The 21,716-nt window shown below is 45.1% G+C and overlaps 1 protein-coding gene across 8 annotated transcripts in view; it reads left to right on the top strand.

The window, feature by feature from the left end:
• LOC129859250 (microtubule-associated protein 4) overlaps nucleotides 1-21,716 on the top strand; it is a 111,168-nt gene that overhangs the window by 54,668 nt on the left and 34,784 nt on the right. For all 8 annotated transcript variants that reach the window (XM_055928768.1, XM_055928770.1, XM_055928774.1 and 5 more), the window contains one exon: nucleotides 5,606-6,988. In XM_055928768.1, the coding sequence (XP_055784743.1) occupies nucleotides 5,606-6,988 (1,383 nt within the window). The remainder of the gene's footprint in view (nucleotides 1-5,605; nucleotides 6,989-21,716) is intronic.

Genomic DNA, 21,716 nt, shown 5'->3' with positions numbered 1-21,716 from the left:
TTTTCCGTATTTCTTTCCATGGGCACTATTTCTTTCCAAGCGGTAAAAAAATTCTAAGAAAGTACTAGCGAATTACCGTAGCAGACGCTAGCTAAATGGTAACAAGCGCAAGTGAACATAAACAAATTGCAAGGATAGACACCCCAGCTCAGAAAGTTGTACAACTATCTAAACAAAAGTTTGCTGCATACATAAAACAAATTAGACTGCAGGGATCTTGATCTAGGAGGGGATTGATGGTCTCTTCTGTAACCAAGAAGCTTGATTACCTCTTGCTAACTTGCCACTTAGCTAGCAAGTTAGCAAACCAAATGCATAGCTGGAGCCCTGAGCTGGAGAGAATTTATTTGTCACATCTTAGATAGTTCAACTTTTTAGTTCAAATATATTTAGCTGGCAAACAGTAATAAAGTTAAAGTATATCTTGATCACCTCTCTTGCGCTGCACAACACTGGATCGTCACATCACGAAAGCTCCTGTTTGCTCCTTGCGCTCTTTATAAAAAAAATATACCATGTAACTGGCTCAATCAGCTACTTTGGGGAACTGCTTCACAATGGAAAAAAATGGTACAGGCGAAAAATAATTAAATCTGCTTTATCTATTAAACTAGTCCACAAGTTCACTGCAGGTATTTCTTTAACAACGATTCCCGCCCAAAATGTTTCTATACAGTGCATTTTGTTACGTTACAGCCCTGTTCTAAAATGTATTCAATAGTTTTTTCCCCCTCATTAATCTGCATACAAGCAAAACAAAAACAGTTTTTTAGAAATGTTTGCAAATGTATTACAAATAAAAAACATATCACCTTTACATAAATATTCAGACTCAGTACTTTGTTGAAGCACTTTTGGCAGCGATTACAGCCTTGATTGGATGGGTTGGATGGGGAGCGTTGCTGCACAGCTATTTACAGTTCTCTCCAGAGATTTTCTATCTGGTTCAAGTCTGGGCTCTGGCTGGACCACTCAAGGACATTCAGAGACTTGTCCCAAAGCTACTCCTGTATTGTCTCTGCTGTGTGCTTAGGGTCGTTGTTCTGTTGGAAGGTGAACTTTCACCCGTCTGAGGTCCTGAGCGCTCTGGAGCAGGTGATATGTGGTACCTGGTTTCCTCCAGACATGACGCTTGGCATTCAGGCCAAAGAGCTCAATCTTTGTTTCATCAGACCAGAGAATCTTGTTTCTCATGGTCTGAGACTCCTTTTGGTGCCTTTTGGTAAACTCCAAGCGGGCTGTCATGTGCCTTTTACTGAGGAGTGGCTTCTGTCTGCCCACTCTACCATAAAGGCCTGATTGGTGGAGTGCTGCACAGATGGTTGTCCTTCTGGAAGGTTCTCCCATCTCCACAGAGGAACTCTGGAGCTCAGTCAGAGTGACCATCGGGTTCTTGGTCACCTCCCTGACCAAGGCCCTTTTCCCCTGATTGCTCAGTTTGGCCCGGGCGGCCTGCTCTAGTTAGAGTCTTGGTGGTTCCAAACTTCTTCCGTCTGAGAATGATGGAGACCACTGTGCTCTTGGGGACCTTCAATTCCCCAGAACACAATCCTTTCTCTGAGCTCAACAAACAATTCCTTTGACCTCATGGTTTGGTTTTTGCTCTGACTTGCACTGCCAACTGTGGGACCTTATATAGACAGGTGTGTGCCTTTCCAAATCATGTCCAATCAATTGAATTTACCACAGGTCGACTCCAATCAAGTTGTGAAAACATCTCAAGGATGATCAATGTTAACAAGAGTCTGAATACTTATGTAAATAAGGCATTTCTGTTTTCTATTTTTAATACATTTTCAAAAACTTCAAAAAACCTGTTTACCCTTTGTCATTATGGAGTATTGTGGAAGAGAATAAAAATAAAAAATAAAACATTTTAGAATAAGGCTGTAACGTAACAAAATGTGGAAAACGTCAAGGGGTCTGAATACTTTCCAAGTGCACTGTATATACCGTATATATAATTTTTTGGGGTGGGGGGGGAGTGTTGACAGTATTGAAAATTATACCGTGGGTATTTCGGAATACCTCTCTATATGGTATACCGCCCAAGACTTGAGTGTTGCCACAAATCCTTAAATGCCGATGCCATCTGTCAACCCCAGCCCGTCCCCTCACCCCACTTGTCTCCTCCACATAGTCTCATCCCAGTGCCACCTCCCCTTGCCAGTATACCCAGTGGCAGCCAGCCCCTATCCCTCCTCCATATCTCATGCCCAGTTCAGTTGATGAGGTCTGGGTTTTGGCTGAGGGCTTATGGGCTTAGAGCAGCGGGGGACCCCCTGTGGTGATCATCACCCAATCCGACCCCCAACTCCGCTCCTGTGTAGAGAATCCTCACACGGGGCACCTATATAACTTTTGTACTAATGCCCTCTCTTGTCCACTGAGGGGTGCTCTAGCTAGAGCTGTGGCTGCCTCCCTCCGCCCCTGCTGGGAATACCCTACACTCCATTAGACCTCAGATGGTATTGAATACTGTATGTCATGATGTTGTGGCTATTGTCATATAGCATTCCCATAACATCCCAGGGGCCACATGGCTATAGCACAGCTGAGACCCAGTGTTATGCTACTACACAGTAGGTCAGGTGTCACGTTCCTGACCGGTTTTCTGTTATTTTGTATGTGTTTGACGGTCAGGGCGTGAGTTTGGGTGGGTAGTCTATGTTGTGTGTTTCTATGCTGGTAATAGGGTGACCTGATATGGCTCTCAATTAGAGGCAGGTGGTTTTCATTTCCTCTGATTGAGAGCCATATTAAGGTAGGTGTTTTCACACTTTTTGTTTGTTACATCAGGGGTCGGCAACAGGCGGCCCGCGGGCCAAAACAAGGGGCAAGTGTATTTTCTGCCCCCCCAAAGTGTTTTGGGAATAAAAAAATTAAAATCTGTTCCCAAGTATTCCCACGAATAAAAATGTAAAAAAGATATGTGAGATATGTGATCATGTCTCAATGTATGAAATTACTGTTATTTTCAAATACAATCTCTTTTTAGTCTTAGTTGTGGTCAATTTGTAGTGTGCATATTATTATGTTCTGGCACGCCGATCGGCCCTCAGGCTGAATCAAAGTTGCCTACCCCGGCAGTAGGTGGTTCCACTAGCATGTTAGTCTAGGAATAGCGTGTGTGTGTGTGCGCGTATGACTAAAGGCAAGCAGCACAGTCTGGTACTGAATAAGTTATAAGCTGCAGACCGATTGGAAGCCTGAGGCTGAAAGATAAACTTCACAACGCTGCCTGTGGAGAATTGACTCCAAACTCCAGAGCTTTTCTGTGTAGAGAATGAGTCATTTAGAACTCGATATGGGGAAACTCATTCGATCAGTACAATATCTGAATGTATCTTCCGTTCATGTTTACCCCTGGAAGACTCCCCTGCTAGTGGAGGGGGGGGGGGGGGGGGGTGACCTGTTATGACTCACCAACCATCTCTTGTCAGAGACACTCATGGGAAGAATAACAACTACCGCAATAATTAACAAACAAAACGTCCTCTGCTACAGAAGTCATGAGGTATTTATGTATTACAACTAAGTCAGGGTTATGTTGAGTGTCTCATGTTTCCCCATGTGTGAACATTAGCATAGCACGCTAGCTAAGCGTGTCTGCACTGAACAGAGTTGTGAGGATAAGGGCTGGGAACCTAGTGGAGCAGAAGTGCTGCAGTGACCTTATACGTGCCGAACAGCGCCTTCGTGCTGCATTAGTCATGGAGTCAGTCACACCCCTGGAGACCTGCAACCTGTGGGCTCGGTGGATACTGTACCACGCCCTGGTTCAGTACTTGGAGAGAACCACGACGGCTACCAAGACATTCTGTTGCTGTTCATCACAGCTTCAACAGCTCCCCAGAGCATTGAGGGAGCGGCTCTTAAGTGCTCCTGCATTGTCTCTCGTCTCTGCTCTAACATACTAGGTTCGTTTCTGTCATGTGGTGCTTTATTCATGTAGAATATGATAAAGAGATGCTCCATTTGGAGTTTCAGTATTCAAAAGGCTAGAGAGACAACTGGGGCAATGTGGCCCAGCCTTACTGGGTAATCACTTCCTCTAAAACCCTTCCTCCTCCATTGCTCTCTCCTTCCATTCCTCCTCTCCTCAGAACCGGCACAGCTTACCCGTGCAGCTTGGCAGCATGGGGCTCTAGAATTTAACTAGCTAGACTGAACAGTCCTGGAAAGAAAACAATCCCATATTAATCACAACACGATTTACCTTGAATCTAATCTACAAAATGTAGATTTCCACCTAAGCAGCATACCCAAAAGTAATTATTTACAATGACAGGGCCCTAAACAATACCAACTGTAGTAATGCTTTTTACCTTTCTGTTAAAAATAGTAATAAATTGCTGAGGTGTATTCACTTTTGAGGACACCAGTTGAAGTACACAGTACAGGACTGTATCATAAAAATATGAAAATATAAAAAATCCTATACGATTTCGTTCCTATTTAACAAAAGTAAATATTCTAAATATAGTAACAATCCAATGCTAATTGACTTACTATAATATTTTACCTTGTTTATCACTGTCAAATAAAAATCATCATACTTCGTGACGGTACAAAATTGGCACCGTTTCATATAACTGACGACAGAGCATTTTCAGCCCAGCGTCCTCTGAGCGGCGCAGAGACATTCAAATGCCTGCCGACTCGTTACAACTTCAGCTTTAAGCACCAAGTGATTTTGTCCCTCTGTGACCACGAGAGTGGTCTAGTTTCAATCCTGCAAAATCGTTTGGTATTGTTTCATGTTGAGAGCTCTAAATCCATATAAGAACACCACAGCAAGATGAGATGGTTTTTGCGCCAATCGCTAGTCTCCCGTTTCATATGTCGTATGGTAGGCGGAGCTGCAAGGTTCGTAGGCGGAGCTGCAAGGTTCGTAGGCGGAGCTGCAAGGATCACAGGCAGGGGAAATGTATCCTTTTCCTGGATAGGCCAGAAAATGTGGCATGTCGCGCCTTATTCAAATGAGGTGTCAGAAGCGGGATAACCAGAGCCTTCACAGAGGCTCTGTACGCAAACATGTCAATGCCTATACTGTACTATAAAACGGTGTGGTCTGTGCCTGTTTCTGTCCACTTGACCAAATTTCTGTGTTTGTGTCTGTGTTTGCTGAGTTCAATCACCTACTCACTATGAAGTAAACACGGCTTTCTCCTCCTCCTAAAATCTCATTCAGTACACCAGCATGTCACTAGGGTAGCACGGAGTCAGCAGCCAAAAAGCCACAGTTTTACCAGTCCCTCAGCGGGACTATTCATTCACACAGGGGTTACTGAGGCAACGGGCCAATGAGGATGCATGAGTGATTTGACACCCATGTTGCGTTTTGAGTGTTCAATGGCAAAATTAGAAATTGCAGCTCGTACACTACCAAAGTTCAGTTATATTGAATGGACCATCAATAAGTGTCTACAGCTGTAAAGATGTACACAAGGTCTGTTACTACTCTCATTTCTTAGACGGCATTGTTGAACTTGGTTTTGTTTTCAAAGTAAGTGAGCCCATTGAAGTTCACGCTGTTGTCTAGATGAGAGAGGGAGAGAGACTGTATGCATGCTTTAAACTCTCTTCCCTCTTCACACATGAGGTGCCCTGGGCGATGGCTGGCCAGACGAGGCTTGCATTCCCACCGACCTGCCATTCACCCAAAGCGTCTCCACGGTGATCAGTCGCCATGCCAGCCACCTGGCGGCCAGCCCCGAGGACCGCCCTGACTCTGGCTGGCCCCACCGAGAGGCCTCGGCCGTGGGGGAGGAGAGGGAAAGCAACGAAGGAAACGACCGCAAACAACAGCAGAAGAAGAAGAAGAAAAGGAGGCCCCGGGATGATGTGTACGACCTGGTAGAGAACAGGGGCCATCCGGAGACTCAGGCTGAAAACACACCCCTGTCAGAGGGCCACCACAGGGTCTCCCCCCGCAAGGACAGGGACAGGATGGATGGAGGCTGGGAGCGCGAAGAGCCAGGGAGAAGTGGAGGCAGGGGAAAGAGGGGCAAGAGCAGGAAGAAGCTTCCAGAAGAGTGGGGAGTCACAGCTGAGCCCTTCGTGCCCTCTTCTGCCTCCTCTGCCAATGACCTCCCTGAAGGGCTCTCTGAAGGGGTGTTAGACCAACTAGTGCCCCCCATCACCCATTCCCAGCCCCTGGAGATCCCCTACTCCAACATGGGGCTGAGTCCTGCCAGTGAGGAGTTCTACGAGGGCCTCTTCCCTCCATCTCTCACCCAGGACCTGCTCTCTCTCACAGCTCCCACCTCCCCTCCACCGGCCCTGGGCTGTGAGCTCCTGCCTACCGCCCCTGTCTCCATGTCCACCAGTCAGGGAGACTTCTCGCCCAAGGGCACCTTCCCCATGGCCTCACCTCCAGGAGACCCATTCACTGCTAGCTACCAAGACCTGCTCATGGATACAGAGAACGCTAGCATGGGCAATGCCAAAGTGGCTTTCTCCACAACCTTTCCCCTAGATTCCCCAGTTCATGAGTCGGGTGTCAAGGTGGTGTTTGATCATGACACCCCCATGCACGATGTCCATATGAAAAATGCCTTAAGTTTAAGCCCCACCCGGCAACCAGATTGTGGCCTGTCCCCATTGGAGAAGTTCAGTGAGCTCACAGCGACCGCTCCCCCTTTCTCCCCCTCCGACAGCTCCTGGCGCATCAATGACTCCAACTTCAACAACGACTCCTTTGAGTTCAGTGACATCACTCCAGGGCGCCCACTACCTCTGGGCCTAGCCTTCGACACACCCAGCCCAGCCCCCCTCCGCTCCCCCAAAACCATACCCGAATATCACCCCAGGGAGGGCAAATCCCCATCACAGAATATACCCATGAAGTCCCCCCCCTCCTCCTCCTCTTCCACCAAAAGCCCCACCTCCCCGGGGTCTGGTCTGAACCCCGCTGCCAAGCCCTTCTTCCCCAGCTTTGCCGAACTCACGGAGCCCCAGGTGGTGGTGGCCCCCATGTCTGAAGGTTTGTTGCAGTGGCATGTGCTCTCCACTAGGGGGATTGGAAGATTAGAGGAGTAGCCCCGTACCTTGCATGGGCATGCGGCGCTAAGACTGGGCTGGGACCGACTCAATAGCCCAGTCTAGACAGCCTGACTGACTAACATACAGGTTCCCCGAAAAGATACACTCTGTCCGAGAAGCTTGGGTTTTTTGGGGGGGGGGTGTTTCCTCTCACCCACAAGGCACTGCTGCATCTTGGCAGTGCTGGAGGGTTCTCATTAACCCTATGGTGTGCTACTAACCACCACACACAGCGTCACCAGTTTCCCCGGCACTTTCTTTCATAACCAGACCTCTCTTCCTTCCTGCGGGTATCCAGGTGTCTCTGATAACTGTCTAGTGTGTGTCTACTGGACATCCGTGATTCGTCTTTGTCTCCTCTGGGTTGAATTAACATTGGTTTCCTTGTCTTCTTCTCTTTAGCTAACATTTCCTCCAGAGAGGAACCTCTAAACAGTTCTCTGGATGTTTTGTCCAAACCTCTGCAGTGCACGACCGCTCTCTAACCAAAGCCTGCCTGAATGAATGTACACTCCAATCAGATTCTCATTATCTCCTTCTCTCTTTCCATGTCCTGACGATTTTCATGTCCCTTTTGCCTCTACGACGGCCGCTCCAATAGGTGAGTCAGAAATCTCCTTGATCTTTTGGGGGAATATATTGTGGGAAATGGGGGTCAATATTTTCCTTCAAATCTACCAAGTTTCAATACCGGGAATAATTCATATTAATCCAAAGAGGCCCGGGAAATACCGCAGAATCAGAAGTTCCCATCTAAAGCGTTTAGAACCAAGATATGGTCATTATGTCAGGGTTCTCCCTTAATAAGAGGGGCGATGCTCCACCATGTAAAGATTTAAGAGCAAGTGAAACTGATATTTGGTAGTGATAAAGTAACTATCCAATGACGTTGTTGTGAATTTGCGAAACGTTCACAAATTCAGAGCATTCTCACGTTCCTCAATTAATTCAGCACATTTCAGCAGTGGTTCTCGACGCACTCGGGATGCACAGAGCTCACCCCCAGTGTAACTTTGTAACAGCAGTCAAACCAAATTCAAATGACCAAAGTTGTTAAACTTGCGGGATAACCTCCTTCAACGAATGACAGAATATCTCCGGTATTTGGCCAAATGGAGTTGATGATTATACAGATAGCAGATCAGTTCATGAATAACCAAGAGATGAAGAGTGGAAATAGTTGAAATATCAAGGTATCTTAACAGGGACCAATTCTGTTTAAAAAACAAAATCCATATCTACTCTCATTGTTGATCACACATTCCCTACCGCAGATCTCACATGGGCAGCAAGAAACGAGACAGAGAAGCGGGTGAATTGTCATAGCGGGATTTTGACATGAATAGGCGAGAGAAGTGCTTTGATAAAGCAACCTCTGAAGATAGGAATTTCCATGCGAGACAGGGTGGGGATTTTGGGTTTCAGTGGGATTGGGACCGGATAGGAATAACCTCATTACATTTACATTACATTTAAGTAATTTAGCAGACGCTCTTATCCAGAGCGACTTACAAATTGGTGCATTCACCTTAAGATATCCAGTGGAACAGCCACTTTAGTGCATCTAAATCTTTTAAGGGGGGGGGGTCAGAAGGATTACTTTATCCTATCCTAGGTATTCCTTAAAGAGGTGGGGTTTCAGGTGTCTCCGGAAGGTGGTGATTGACTCCCTTCTAGGACAGGAGAAGGGAGAATTTTCCCTCATGCCTTTTTTTTTTTTTTTTACAGACTGTGACAGAAATGCATATGTAGTGAATTGTGCGTAGGCCTATCAAATTTGTGACTGTCCAAAGAGTCACAATGACAGCTCAAAGAGGCACACATTATTTTATAAGCTATACTGTAGAGGTTTCCTCTAGGGTTTATTAACTTCATTCGGGTCGTGTGTGCAGTCCGTGTCAATAATGCGTGTGCTTTGAATTCATGGCGACTTTGTGCGAATTAAATATTCTAGAGGCTTCCATGCAAAAACCTGTTTGGATAATGTGCAATTACATTTTTTGCTAATCTGCTGCTGCGCACGTTATGTATTTTGGGAAATTGCATTAGTGCCACAGTGGGGAAACATTTTGTAATTTCCCAGGTCTTGTTGTAACGACTTTCCTCCTCCTCTTCATCAGAAGAGGAGGAGCAGGGATCGAACCAAAATGCAGCTGAGTTTGTAGACATGATTTATTAAAGAAAAAACACGAAAACACGAACTTGACTAATAAACTAACAAAACAAATAAACGGTGTAGACAGATCTGAACGACGGACTCACATAACACACGAGAACACACGAACAGGGAAAAAAGCCTACACATAAAAAAACACTGAACAAACAAACCGAAACCAGTCCCGTGTGGCGTAACGACATACACAAACACAGGAGACAATCACCCACCACGAACACTGTGAAAACACCTACCTAAATATGACTCTTAATTAGAGGAACGCCAAACACCTGCCTCTAATTAAGAGCCATACCAGGCAACCCATAAACCAACATAGAAACAGAAAACATAGAATGCCCACCCAACCTCACGTCCTGACCAACTAACACATATAACAAACTAACAGAAATAGGTCAGGAACGTGACACTTGTCATCATTTTTGGGGGGAAATGTGAAGTGTTCCTGGGACAGTCCCGGGATCCCGGTTACCCGTCTTAATCCCTAGTGGGAAATAAATTGTGGGAAAGTCTTGCGTTGCAATGCACCACAGTGAAGCAATCTCTTTGAGACAGGGCGAGACGCGCTGTCAAAAAGTGGCTTGGGGCTGAATCCAAGGAGGTGGGGACACTGGGACAGGAAAGTGGAATATGGAATAGAATTGAGAGAGAGGTTGTGTTAGGAGACAGGTACGCTTGTTTGAGAGCTCCAGATGTTGGCTAGCACCCCTTGGGTCTCCCCTGGTGCCCTGTGTGCTCTCTCCGAAGGCCAGGAGGGCTGAGTGAAGGTTAGCCGAACCCCCCGTAGAGCTGCTTACATAAGCTGCCATGTTCAGGCCGAGCAAACCCCACTGGCACCTTGACTCTCACTGAGCTGAGAGGGGTGAGCACCTCAAACCCCCTCGAACCCCTCCCTCCTAGGCAACTCGCCCAGAATGCACTGCAGCCAGAAGAGTATTGTCCAATAAGAGACCACGTTCAGCACACTCTCTACTCTCGCTGCTGTTTCGCAGTATTTCTTCCATTTCCCCCTTGCATAATAAAGATACTGGGATATGCACACCTCTTCTGTTCTAGTGCAGTCATTCGGGGACGATGACTGACTCTTTAACTCCACAGTAGTTGCTCAAAGCAGCAAGTGGTAAACGAGCGTCACAGTCAGTTTTTTATCACAGCTTTATTTTAAGCCATGTGTACTGAATGTGCCCCTCAAGATACAGCTGCCACAGCCAATTAGATGCCGCCTTCACCATCAGGCAGCTTTAAGTGAGCGCACAATGCCCAAACTACACACATTTCTATATATTTATTAACTTTGGCAATCTGGGTTCCTCCGTGATGAAGAGTTATGACAGTCGCGAAACTCCCTCGGATTCACTTTGGAGAAATTGTCCAGCCGAGTAGCGTGTGAAATATTTGTTTATTTATGAGCGCCCCGGCGAGCTGCCAGTATATAAATAGATCATGTTGACACGCAGCGTTAAAGCGCAGCTCAGCAGGCACCACTCTGATTAATTGAAGAAGCGGACGAGTAGATACAGTTTACCGTTTCATCCCGCATCACTTCCTGTCCGTGGCTTCCTCATCAGCTCGGTGCAGCCAAAGACTCGTTCTAATGAGACGTGAGCCCGTTATTCACCTGTGGCGATAGATAGAGAAACAGTGAAGTGTATAAAAAGTGCTTTATTTGGTCTGGCACCTTGAGTCAGCCATCGCAGCAGGGCCCATTGTTCATCTAAAAGTGTATGGCTTTTAACAGTTGCACTCTGTTCCTTGAGATGAATAGCTTGATGTGTGGGTGGGTGGGTTTTGGGAGAGACACAGCTGTCTCTGTTGCCCCTCTGTAATTTTCCCTCTTTGTCAGTGTTCAAGGGGTGGAACTGTGTCACTGGGGGTGCTATTTAGGCCTTGTAGGAGACAGGAGATAAGGCTGCTGTGTCCCAGCTCATCCCTCACCCAGCATGCTATTTCCTGGGGATGAAGGACAAGATTAGCCCAACAGCAGTGTGTGTTCTGTTTCTCATGTTTTGTTCAGTGTTTGAAGTTCAGTAGACAATTGTTGTTGTTACCCATACGAGTGGAAAAGTGCAACGGGCAAAATCCTTTGACAGCTCAGCCACTGCCACTCAGTGTGTGTGTGTGTGTGCGTGTGCGTGTGTGCGTGCGTGCGTGTGTGTGTGTGTGGGGGAAGGGGTCATTCATGTGCTTTTCATTTGGGCACAGGCCAGAGTTTAAGCACCTCTCAGCTTCAGCGAAAATGATTCTATTTTAACAGCGTTTTAGTTTATCTCCAAGGTCTCAACACAAACTAGTGTTGGATTTCCTCTATCGGAGTAATTATCTCCAATATGGACTTCCACACATATGATAGCATTTCAGAGTGTTATCATATTGACTTGGTCTTGGTGGGGTGTGCGTGTGGTGTTAGATAAAGTTAGTCTGGCCTTGCTCCCCCTCATTACTGGTCTGTTGGTGTATTTATAGACCAACCAATACGGGGCATATCCTTGCCCTCACTAAGCCTCTCTACCATTCACAAACCCCCCACTCCACCTACCGCCTGTGACCCACTGTAATATTGATGGGATTTGTGTGGTTTAAATAAGTCGAGAATTCCTGGCCTTTTGACGTGAGGCAGTCAGACTGTTAACTTGCCTCTGTGAATGACAACATCCCTTGGCCATTTGGGGGTCAGTGGGAGGAGTACAGCGCATTAACAGAGGTGCCAACGTGCCACCGATGTGCCCCCACAGTGTCCCCCGTGTCACTGTGACTGCACACAGCAACAAAAGGAGTCAATGGTGTTATTTTAGGGCCGCGACCCAGAACAACGAAGCTTCATAAATATTCCAGCCACCTATTTTTATCTATGGTGCTTTTCACTGTTCCTGGGGGGCGGATTTCTTTCATAGGCCGTTGACGGATGGGATCCTACAAGGGACAAGAGTACAGTATTAGCAGAGTTGTCCATGTACTGTGAATTGATGGCTTGTGACGTGAAGGGGTAACCTATGTGATTTCACCATTGTGAAAGCCAGGACCCCTTTCTAAAACACGGTGCTGTTTTAGAAAGGGGTTATTATCAGGTAGTGGGGGCTATCTCTGTAAAGGTCCGAGCCAGTGGGATTTGGATGGAGTTTTGTTCTATCTCTGTCATATTCCTATGAGAATATGCTGGAAGGCAGACAGCAACATGACACTTCTGTTATCACTGATGGGAAGAACACATTGGATCAGAGGGGTGAGGGCGATACGGAAAAACCCCAGGCCCTAGTCGTGTATCAATACCACGATCTCTATTCTGTAACACACTTTCTGATTCTCAAAACAATATATAATACTCCATCCGTTTGGCTTTAAATGCCTTAGTTTCTTAATTTCCTTAGTTGTAAGTGCAGCAACAGAGCAGGTTTTTCTTTTAAACCACCCGTTATAACAGTGCTAAGGTTGGGTTGGTGCCATCCACTGCTCTCTGTGCGTCAGCCACTCTAGAACAGCTGTAATTACATTGTAAGTGCTATTCTATTTCCAGTTATGCTGCGTCACATCACTGTCAGTCGCTTGCGTATCACCATCATTCAAGAAGCCAGTCATCCAACCTATAAGGTGTGTGGGGTTTCTGTGTCGCTTCCATTCCATTCTTCTCCACCAATAAAAAGGAGAGCGTGGCTATTCTTCGAAATACCATGTTTTCATTGGAGAAGATTTTATCTCGATAGGGGGTCATGCTGAGACCAAGGTCTCCTTCACAGATGAGCCCTGGTGAGCATTTGAATGTGGAGTCGTCCGTGACGGTGTTGATCGGTGGATTTTTGCCACCAGCCCTGTCCCCTTGATGTGGTGAGACAGAAGCACCCAGGTGTGGGCTCAGGGCATGTGTGTGGGACAGTGACAAGTGTTTTGTTGTTTTGGTTCTGTCCTCCAGCACTTTGGATTTGAAATGATACATTGTCCCCCCATTTTAGGGTAACAAAAATATTGGTACAAATTCACTTATGTGTATTAAAGTAGTAAAAAGTTGAGTATTTGGTCCCATATTCAATGTCTACATCAAGCTTGTGACTCTACAAACTTGTTGGATGCCTTTGTTGTTTGTTTTGGTTGTGTTTCAGATTATTTTGTGCCCAAAAGAAATGAATGGTAAACAATGTATTGTGTCATTTTGGAGTCACTTTTATTGTAAGTAAGAATATAATAGTTTTCTAAAGACATCCGCATTAATGTGGATGCTACCATGATTATGGAAAATCCTGAATGAATCGTGAATAACGATAAATATAACCCCCCCCCCCCCAAAAAAAAAAATGCTAACCTCCCCTGTTATTGTAATGGTGAGAAGTGAGCATGTCTTGGGGGTACGGAACCAAAACAACACAAAATGTGTCACTGTCCCAATACTTTTGGAGCTCACTGTAAATAAGGCTTCTGTCACAGACCCCATGGAGACAGACAAACCTATCCACAGCAGGGCTGCTCTGCTGTCCACTGGCCCTCAGCAACATTGCAAAGTACAGAGCGGCAAGAGTTAAAGGCTTTGATTCCTTTGCTGTTCCTCTGAGAGCGATTGTGTGTGTGTGGGGAGGGGGGGGGGGGGGTTCTGTCTGGGTGATGTATTTTTGATCTAAAGGGAACAGCGTGACAGACAGTTGTTTGTTCATGTGAACTAGACGATGTGTGTGAATAGTGAAAATCCTTGTGGGCTTACATTGTCTTACTAAAGCTTCAGAAAGCTACACGAAAAGGTGTTTATGATTTGAAGACTACTAGAGTCATGGCAGACCGGAATAAAATGGAGTGTAAAATGTTGTATAAATGTTACACAAATGCGAATGTTGTGAAAATGGTAGGAAAGGTCAGATTGTTGATGAGATTTTTCCAGTGGTAGACAGTTATAGACGTGCCTTTGGGGAGGGTGGGGTCTGGCTAGTTGCCATCGTAACTGAGGAGCAGTTAATGTTGCCATGGGGATGGCAACTGATGCTGAGAACGTAGGCTGAGGCTAAAATATCTTTATCAGTGACGCACACATCCCAACAGTCATATATATATACACACACACACACAAACACACACACACACACACACACACACACACACACACACACACACACACACACACACACACACACACACACACACACACACACACACACACACACACACACACACACACACACACACACACACACACACCAACCACACAGGAACATGACACTCACAAACAGATCGCAGTAGAATACATGTACAGTTGAAGTCGGAAGTTTACATACACCTTAGCCACATACATTTAAACTCAGTTTTTCACAATTCCTGACATTTAATCCTAGTAAAAAGTCCATGTCTTAGGTCAGTTAGGATCACCACTTTATTTTAAGAATGTGAAATGTCAGAATAATAGTAGAGAGAATGATTTATTTCAGATTTGATTTCTTTCATCACATTCCCAGTGGGTCAGAAGTTTACGTACACTCAATTAGTATTTAGTAGCATTGCCTGTAAATTGTTTAACTTGGGTCAAATGTTTTGGGTAGCCTTCCACAAGCTTCCCACAATAAGTTGGGTGAATTTTGTCCCATTCCTCCTGACAGAGCTGGTGTAACTGAGTCAGGTTTCTAGTCCTCCTTGCTCGCACACGCTTTTTCAGTTCTGCCCACAAATGTTCTATACGATTGAGGTCATGGCTTTGTGATGGCCACTCCAATACCTTGACTTTGTTGTCCTTAAGCCATTTTGCCACAACTTTGGAAGTATGCTTGGGATCCTTGTCCATTTGGAAGACCCATTTGTGACCAAGCTTTAACTTCCTGACTGATGTCTTGAGACGTTGCTTCAATATATCCACACAATTTCCCTCCCTCGTGATGCCATCTATTTTGTGAAGTACACCAGTCCCTCCTGCAGCAAAGCACCCCCACATGATGATGCTGCCACCCCCGTGCTTCATGGTTGGGATGGTGTTCTTCGGCTTGCAAGCATCCCCCTTTTTCATCCAAACATGACAATGGTCATTATGGCCAAACAGTTCTATTTTTGTTTCATCAGACCAGAGGACATTTCTCCAAAAAGTACGATCTTTGTCCCCATGTGCAGTTGCAGCCCGGAGTCTGGCTTTTTTATGGCAGTTTTGGAGCAGTGGCTTCTTCCCTGCTGAGCAGTCTTTCAGGTTATGTCGATATATGACTTGTTTTACTATGGATATTGGTACTTTTGTACCTGTTTCCACCAAGATCTTCACAAGGTCCTTTGTTGTTGTTCTGGGATTGATTTGCACTTTTCGCACCAAAGTACGTTCATCTCTAGGAGACAGAACACGTCTCCTTCCTGAGCGGTATGACGGCTGCGTGGTCCCATGGTGTTTATACTTGCATACTATTGTTTGTACAGATGAATGTGGTACCTTCGGGTGTTTGGAATTTTCCCCCCAAGGATGAACCAGACTTGTGGAGGTCAACAATTTCTTTTTCTGAGGTCTTGGCTGATTTCTTTTGATTTTCCCATGATGTCAAGCAAAGAGGCACTGAGTTTGAAGGTAGGCCTTGAAATACATCCACAGGTACACCTTCAATTGATTCAAATTATGTCAATTAGCCTATCATGTATGTAAACTTCTGACCCACTGGGAATTGTGAGACAATGAATTATAAGTGAAATAATCCGTCTGTAAACAATTGTTGGAAAAATTACTTGTGTCATGCACAATGTAGATGTCCTTACCGATTTGCCAAAACTATAGTTTGTTAACAAGAAATTTGTGGAGTGGTTAAAAAACGACTTTTAATGACTCCAACCTAAGTGTTTGTAAACTTCCAACTTTCCTTTTTTCTCATGCAACCTCATTAGAGTGAAACTGATCATGTACATGGAAACAACAAAGCGTTACGCTGGACGGCACAGTACATCACAGCACCAGCCACTCTATCACGGTCTTAAAGGTGCAATATGCAGAAATCGCTCTGCCATTTCCTGGTTGCAAAAATTCTAATAGCTCACCTAATTTCAATTAATGTGACAAAACAAGCAATGTATAGTGTAGATAATCATTGTACCATCTAAACCGCTGTGAAATATATTTTCAGTAACCAAAAATATAGTATTTTCAACTGTTTGATGCTAGTGTACAAAACCGAAAGTTAAAGATGCAAAAATATATCTTAAGAACGGGAAGCATCAAAATAGTGCATATAGAACAGATCTACCGCTTCTTAGACTTGCTTTCAATGCTAATGATAGATCTATAACTCACATTTAAAAATTAAAAAAAATGCTGCTTTAATTATACAAAACATGTTAATGAAGCAGCCCTGGGCTTGTTTCTGTTTCTATAACGGGTTCTGGAATCGGGTGATTGCTAAAACCGGTGGGCGGCTGCCTGCATGTGGAAGGAGGAAGGGAGCAGTCTGCTGTCAAAGAATAATATAATATTCCTGGCAGAGCAGCATAGCAGAGAGACTGTTCCACCTCCCCTTCTACTCACTCCCCTGACACAGCTGGCATAATCCATAATCCAGACCTGACATGATGGAATTCAAATGAAATGTCTACATTGTAGCATCCAAACCTGGGGTTGACACTGTTTGATTCACAGCAGACATGCTAGGATTATTTTTAGATTTCATAAACTGGAATAATCCAACAGTGTTTTACTCTGAGCTGTCCTGGTACCAATTTCTTCTCATTGCAAGAAATTGCTGGTTCTCGCCCTCTCACTACAAGAATGTGTTCATTCTCGCCCTTGTATTTGAAAGTTGATATAATGCTGGTTAAAGGAGAAATGAGTGGACATCCTTCCCTGGATTTCTTCTCATTGCGATGTTTTCACACTTTATATATGCACCTTCTTTCTCGTCCGCTGTATTTGAATGGCGGTGGTCTTACGGTGCTGGATAAAGGAGTAATTATTGAGGAATGTCTCGTCACTTCAGAGTGAAAGGCTTGACAACCACATGCTGGCAGTACATGCCACACCAAATTGAATTCCAAATCAATCTGCTCAAAAACCTAAGCCCAAAATGCAGCCATCACTAAGATTACATATCAATTGGACATGTCATGAATACATATATCCACTCTTAAGTTTTACCCCCCCAAAATCATCCCATTTGATTGAGCGTCCGTCGTTTATACAATTTAGGGAATTTTGGGAGCTGATCTGAGCTTGTTGGGCATTAGTTGTGTCCAGAGTGGGAACGACTGTGAATCTGGCAGAGCCAATTGGCCACAGGCGCCACATCCATAATCAATAGCAATGGATGAGGGATCCGAGCACATCTGCTATAATAGAACTAAAATGGTGCGGCGGTTTATGGACGTATCGATTTTACCGCACAAGATTGAACAGCTATTTCACGTTGATAGATGGTTACGCGGATCTCAGGCCATTTGTTAGTAGTCTACAACACTTTAATAGGGCTCTGTTGTTGTTCCAGGACAATTATAATGGCAATCTGCACAATACATCAGGCAATAGTCAGCTTCTCATCAGGAGATAGCTATTAGATAGGTGAAAGTAATACGTCAGGGGCTAGGTGCAGCTTACGTCAGTGTTCAGAAGTAGACCCAGTTTCAACCTGTAGAATAGATTCCATTGAATACAAGGGAGTAACTACTGAAGCATCAACTCAATAAACCCTTTCAGTCATAGTGAGCAATCAAAGCACATTGTCATGTTATTTTTAACACGGTACTATTTTATGAAATATGACCTATAATTAATTACAATATGAGTGAAATAGTTTTCCTTCCCAATTGTTTTTGTATTAAGTATGTTAAAAAGCAGCTTTTCTGTGTTGGAATGGGGTGGGTATACCCCAACAACAGAATGGTGTGGTCACAAAATATGCAAGTAGACTGCTGATTGGCCAGATCATCCTCTATGAGGAAATAGCAAGCATTTTTGAATGGGAGGTGAGGTGGTGAGGTGGGATTTTTGAAGTGTTTTTTTCTCTCCAATTTATGCTTTGGCCACAAATAAGAGTATAGGATGAGTCTTTCAAAAGTTAGGTTTTCACTGGGCAGTTATCTGTCTGGTAATGTGTGCCATCGTGTCTGGAAAAGGAGGATTCTCAAACACAAAGTACACAAAGCAACGCTCCCTCCCTCTGATTTTGAGGCTGATGTGATGTAGTGCACTGATCCGAGGGAGGCAAGGAGTTCATCGTGGAAGTAGAGGATCTGTGGCTTGGACGATAACGGCCACAGCATGTGACTTTCACATTTTTGGGTTGATCAAACCCAATCTTCCCCTCCCTCCCAAGCTATTTGCAGCTGAAATGATCTGTCTGGAGGCCAGTCTATCAGCATGACACATACATTGCTGGATTAACATACTTGCATAGGCATTAGCAGCTGAAAGACCGTAGCAGACTGATGACTGTGATTAATTGAAAGATACCATTAACTCAAGAGCAGTGTGAGAGCAGCTCATTGGTTCGTAGCTCAGCAGATAATAATATACGAAAATGCCCCCAGTTGATTTTAGCCTCCTCCTCTCACCTCTCTCTCCCCCCTCCCCCTCCTCCTCTCCCCTCTCTCCCCTTCCTCATTTCATATATTCCTCTGGCTCTACTTGGTTGCCGTGGCAAGGATCCTGTTGCCATGGAAATGGGAGGCAGTTGCTTTTGGAGACATTGGGTAGAGGGGGCTACCAAGGAAACAATGGGTGTGTGACAGCAGGGGGAGGGGGGACTGATTGAGCTAAAAATAGAACCACTAAAGACTGTCTCGCTTTCTCTCTCTTCCGCCGCACTCCTTCTCTCCTTCTCTTTCTCTGTCTTCTGATCTCTCCATCCGCACCGTTCTTCCCTTTCTCTTTCTCTCTCAGAGAAGTGAATACACTAATTTGAGCACTGACTTCTTCTTCACTTTTAGATGTAGCCTCACTGTAGAACGTGGCTGTGCCTCTCCTCAATTGTAAAGCTTACATTTGAAGTATTGTACCTCCTGAATAATTTACCTCTGAGTGTGTGCCTGTTTAATGGCTTGACTGATTGGCCTATTTACATATTCTGTAGGGCACCGGGTTAAATAAAGCCCCCTTTACTCTCATCAGTGTTCTTAGTTAATGGCCACCTATCTAACCTATTTGCAGCATACTCCGTAGATAGTTCACCGATGACAGGCTCCAGTGCAAGGATGGAACATTGCAGAATATGTTATTAATTTGATGAATCTGAAAAATAACTCATATTTCTTGCTGCTGTTTTTACCTCCCAATTGCTTCCATTGTTAGAGATGATTTGATTTAACTTGATTAGCTTTTATCCAAATATCCACTGCTAAATGAAGTTATGGAATGGTTTGCAACTTTCTGCTTCCTTTCTGCGTCCGTGTTGTTGTTCGTCTATCAGACACGGTGCCTTAGTAGTACTGTGGGATTATGTAAAAGAGCCTCTGTGTGTGTGTGTATGCGCGCGCATGCGTGTGTGTACGTCCAGCCACCCAGCCAGCCGGGCCAGGCAGAGTGAGGTCATCACTGGAGAGGGGGCGCTCTGTGTCCCTGTCCTTGAGGGGCTTGGGTGTCACTCATTTAGGAATGAGCGAGGACTGCGATGTGACAGTGACAGTGGCTTCCAGCCTGCCTGTGAGTCGGCAGGGTCAACATGGCCCAAATATACACATTTTATTCCACTGTGTCTGCCTAGCACTACACTACCCTACACTACACTACAATACACCACCCTACCCTACACTACCCTACACTACACTACACTACCCTACACTACACTACAATACACCACCCTACCCTACACTACACTACACTACACTACACTACCCTACACTACACTACAATACACCACCCTACCCTACACTACCCTACACTACACTACACTACCCTACACTACACTACAATACACCACCCTACCCTACACTACCCTACACTACACTACACTACCCTACACTACACTACCCTACACTACACTACACTACCCTACACTACACTACAATACACTACCCTACACTACACTACACTACCCTACACTACACTACACTACACTACCCTACACTACCCTACACTACCCTACACTACACTACCCTACACTACACTACACTACACTACACTACCCTACACTACACTACACTACCCTACACTACACTACCCTACACTACCCTACACTACCCTACACTACACTACACTACACTACCCTACACTACACTACACTACCCTACACTACACTACAATACACCACCCTACCCTACACTACCCTACACTACACTACACTACCCTACACTACACTACAATACACCACCCTACCCTACACTACCCTACACTACACTACACTACCCTACACTACACTACAATACACCACCCTACCCTACACTACCCTACACTACACTACACTACCCTACACTACACTACAATACACCACCCTACCCTACACTACCCTACACTACACTACACTACCCTACACTACACTACAATACACCACCCTACCCTACACTACCCTACACTACACTACACTACCCTACACTACACTACAATACACCACCCTACCCTACACTACCCTACACTACACTACACTACCCTACACTACACTACAATACACCACCCTACCCTACACTACCCTACCCTACCCTACACTACCCTACACTACACTACAATACACCACCCTACCCTACACTACCCTACACTACACTACAATACACCACCCTACCCTACACTACACAACCATACCCTACCCTACACATCTCTACCCTACACTACCATACACTACACTACACTACCCTACCCTACACCACCCTACCCTACACTACACTACACTACCCTACACTACACTACAATACACCACCCTACCCTACACTACACAACCATACCCTACCCTACACATCTCTACCCTACACTACCATACACTACACTACACTACACTACACTACCCTACACTACACTACACTACACAACGATACCCTACCCTACACATCTCTACCCTACCCTACCCTACACTACACTACACTACCCTACACTACACAGCCCTACCCTACACTACCCTACCCTTCTCTACACTACACTACCAGGTTCGACTCTTGATGTACACAGGTACAGGACTCCACTACAAAATACACTAAGCAATTCTGACGTGATCATGAATGGTTGACAATGTTGTCTAAACACATTGAAGAATTGTGCAAAGTTTTTCCACATTGCAAATCTATGGTTTGCTTCATTCACCATACCACACATCCGTGTGTATGCGGCCACTTTTTTTATAGTAGCTACTCGGCTTGTGATTAGCATCTGAAGTGATTGTGTCTGATCTGATCTGTCTCATTGTGTTTGTCCTGGCCTTGTGTCTATTGCCAGAGCTTCATACTCTGAGCTGCAGAAGCAGACTCAACTGGAGCTTATGTAACGTGGCCCCATTAGTGCTGGGGGACTGGATGACTGGTAAAGGCGTGTGTTTCTGTGTGTTGGTGTGTCTTTCTGTGGACAATACATCTATTTTTGTTTTCCGAAGCCACAGAAGCTTCACACAGACCAGAGAGGTACATTTGTCAGAGCCTGTTGCCCATCACATGTTTTCCC

This window comes from Salvelinus fontinalis, chromosome 7, assembly GCF_029448725.1.
Source record: "Salvelinus fontinalis isolate EN_2023a chromosome 7, ASM2944872v1, whole genome shotgun sequence".
In the NCBI taxonomy this organism is placed as follows: domain Eukaryota; kingdom Metazoa; phylum Chordata; class Actinopteri; order Salmoniformes; family Salmonidae; genus Salvelinus; species Salvelinus fontinalis.
The sequence above is the reverse complement of the archived record's forward strand: the minus strand, read 5'-3'. Positions and strand labels throughout refer to the sequence as shown.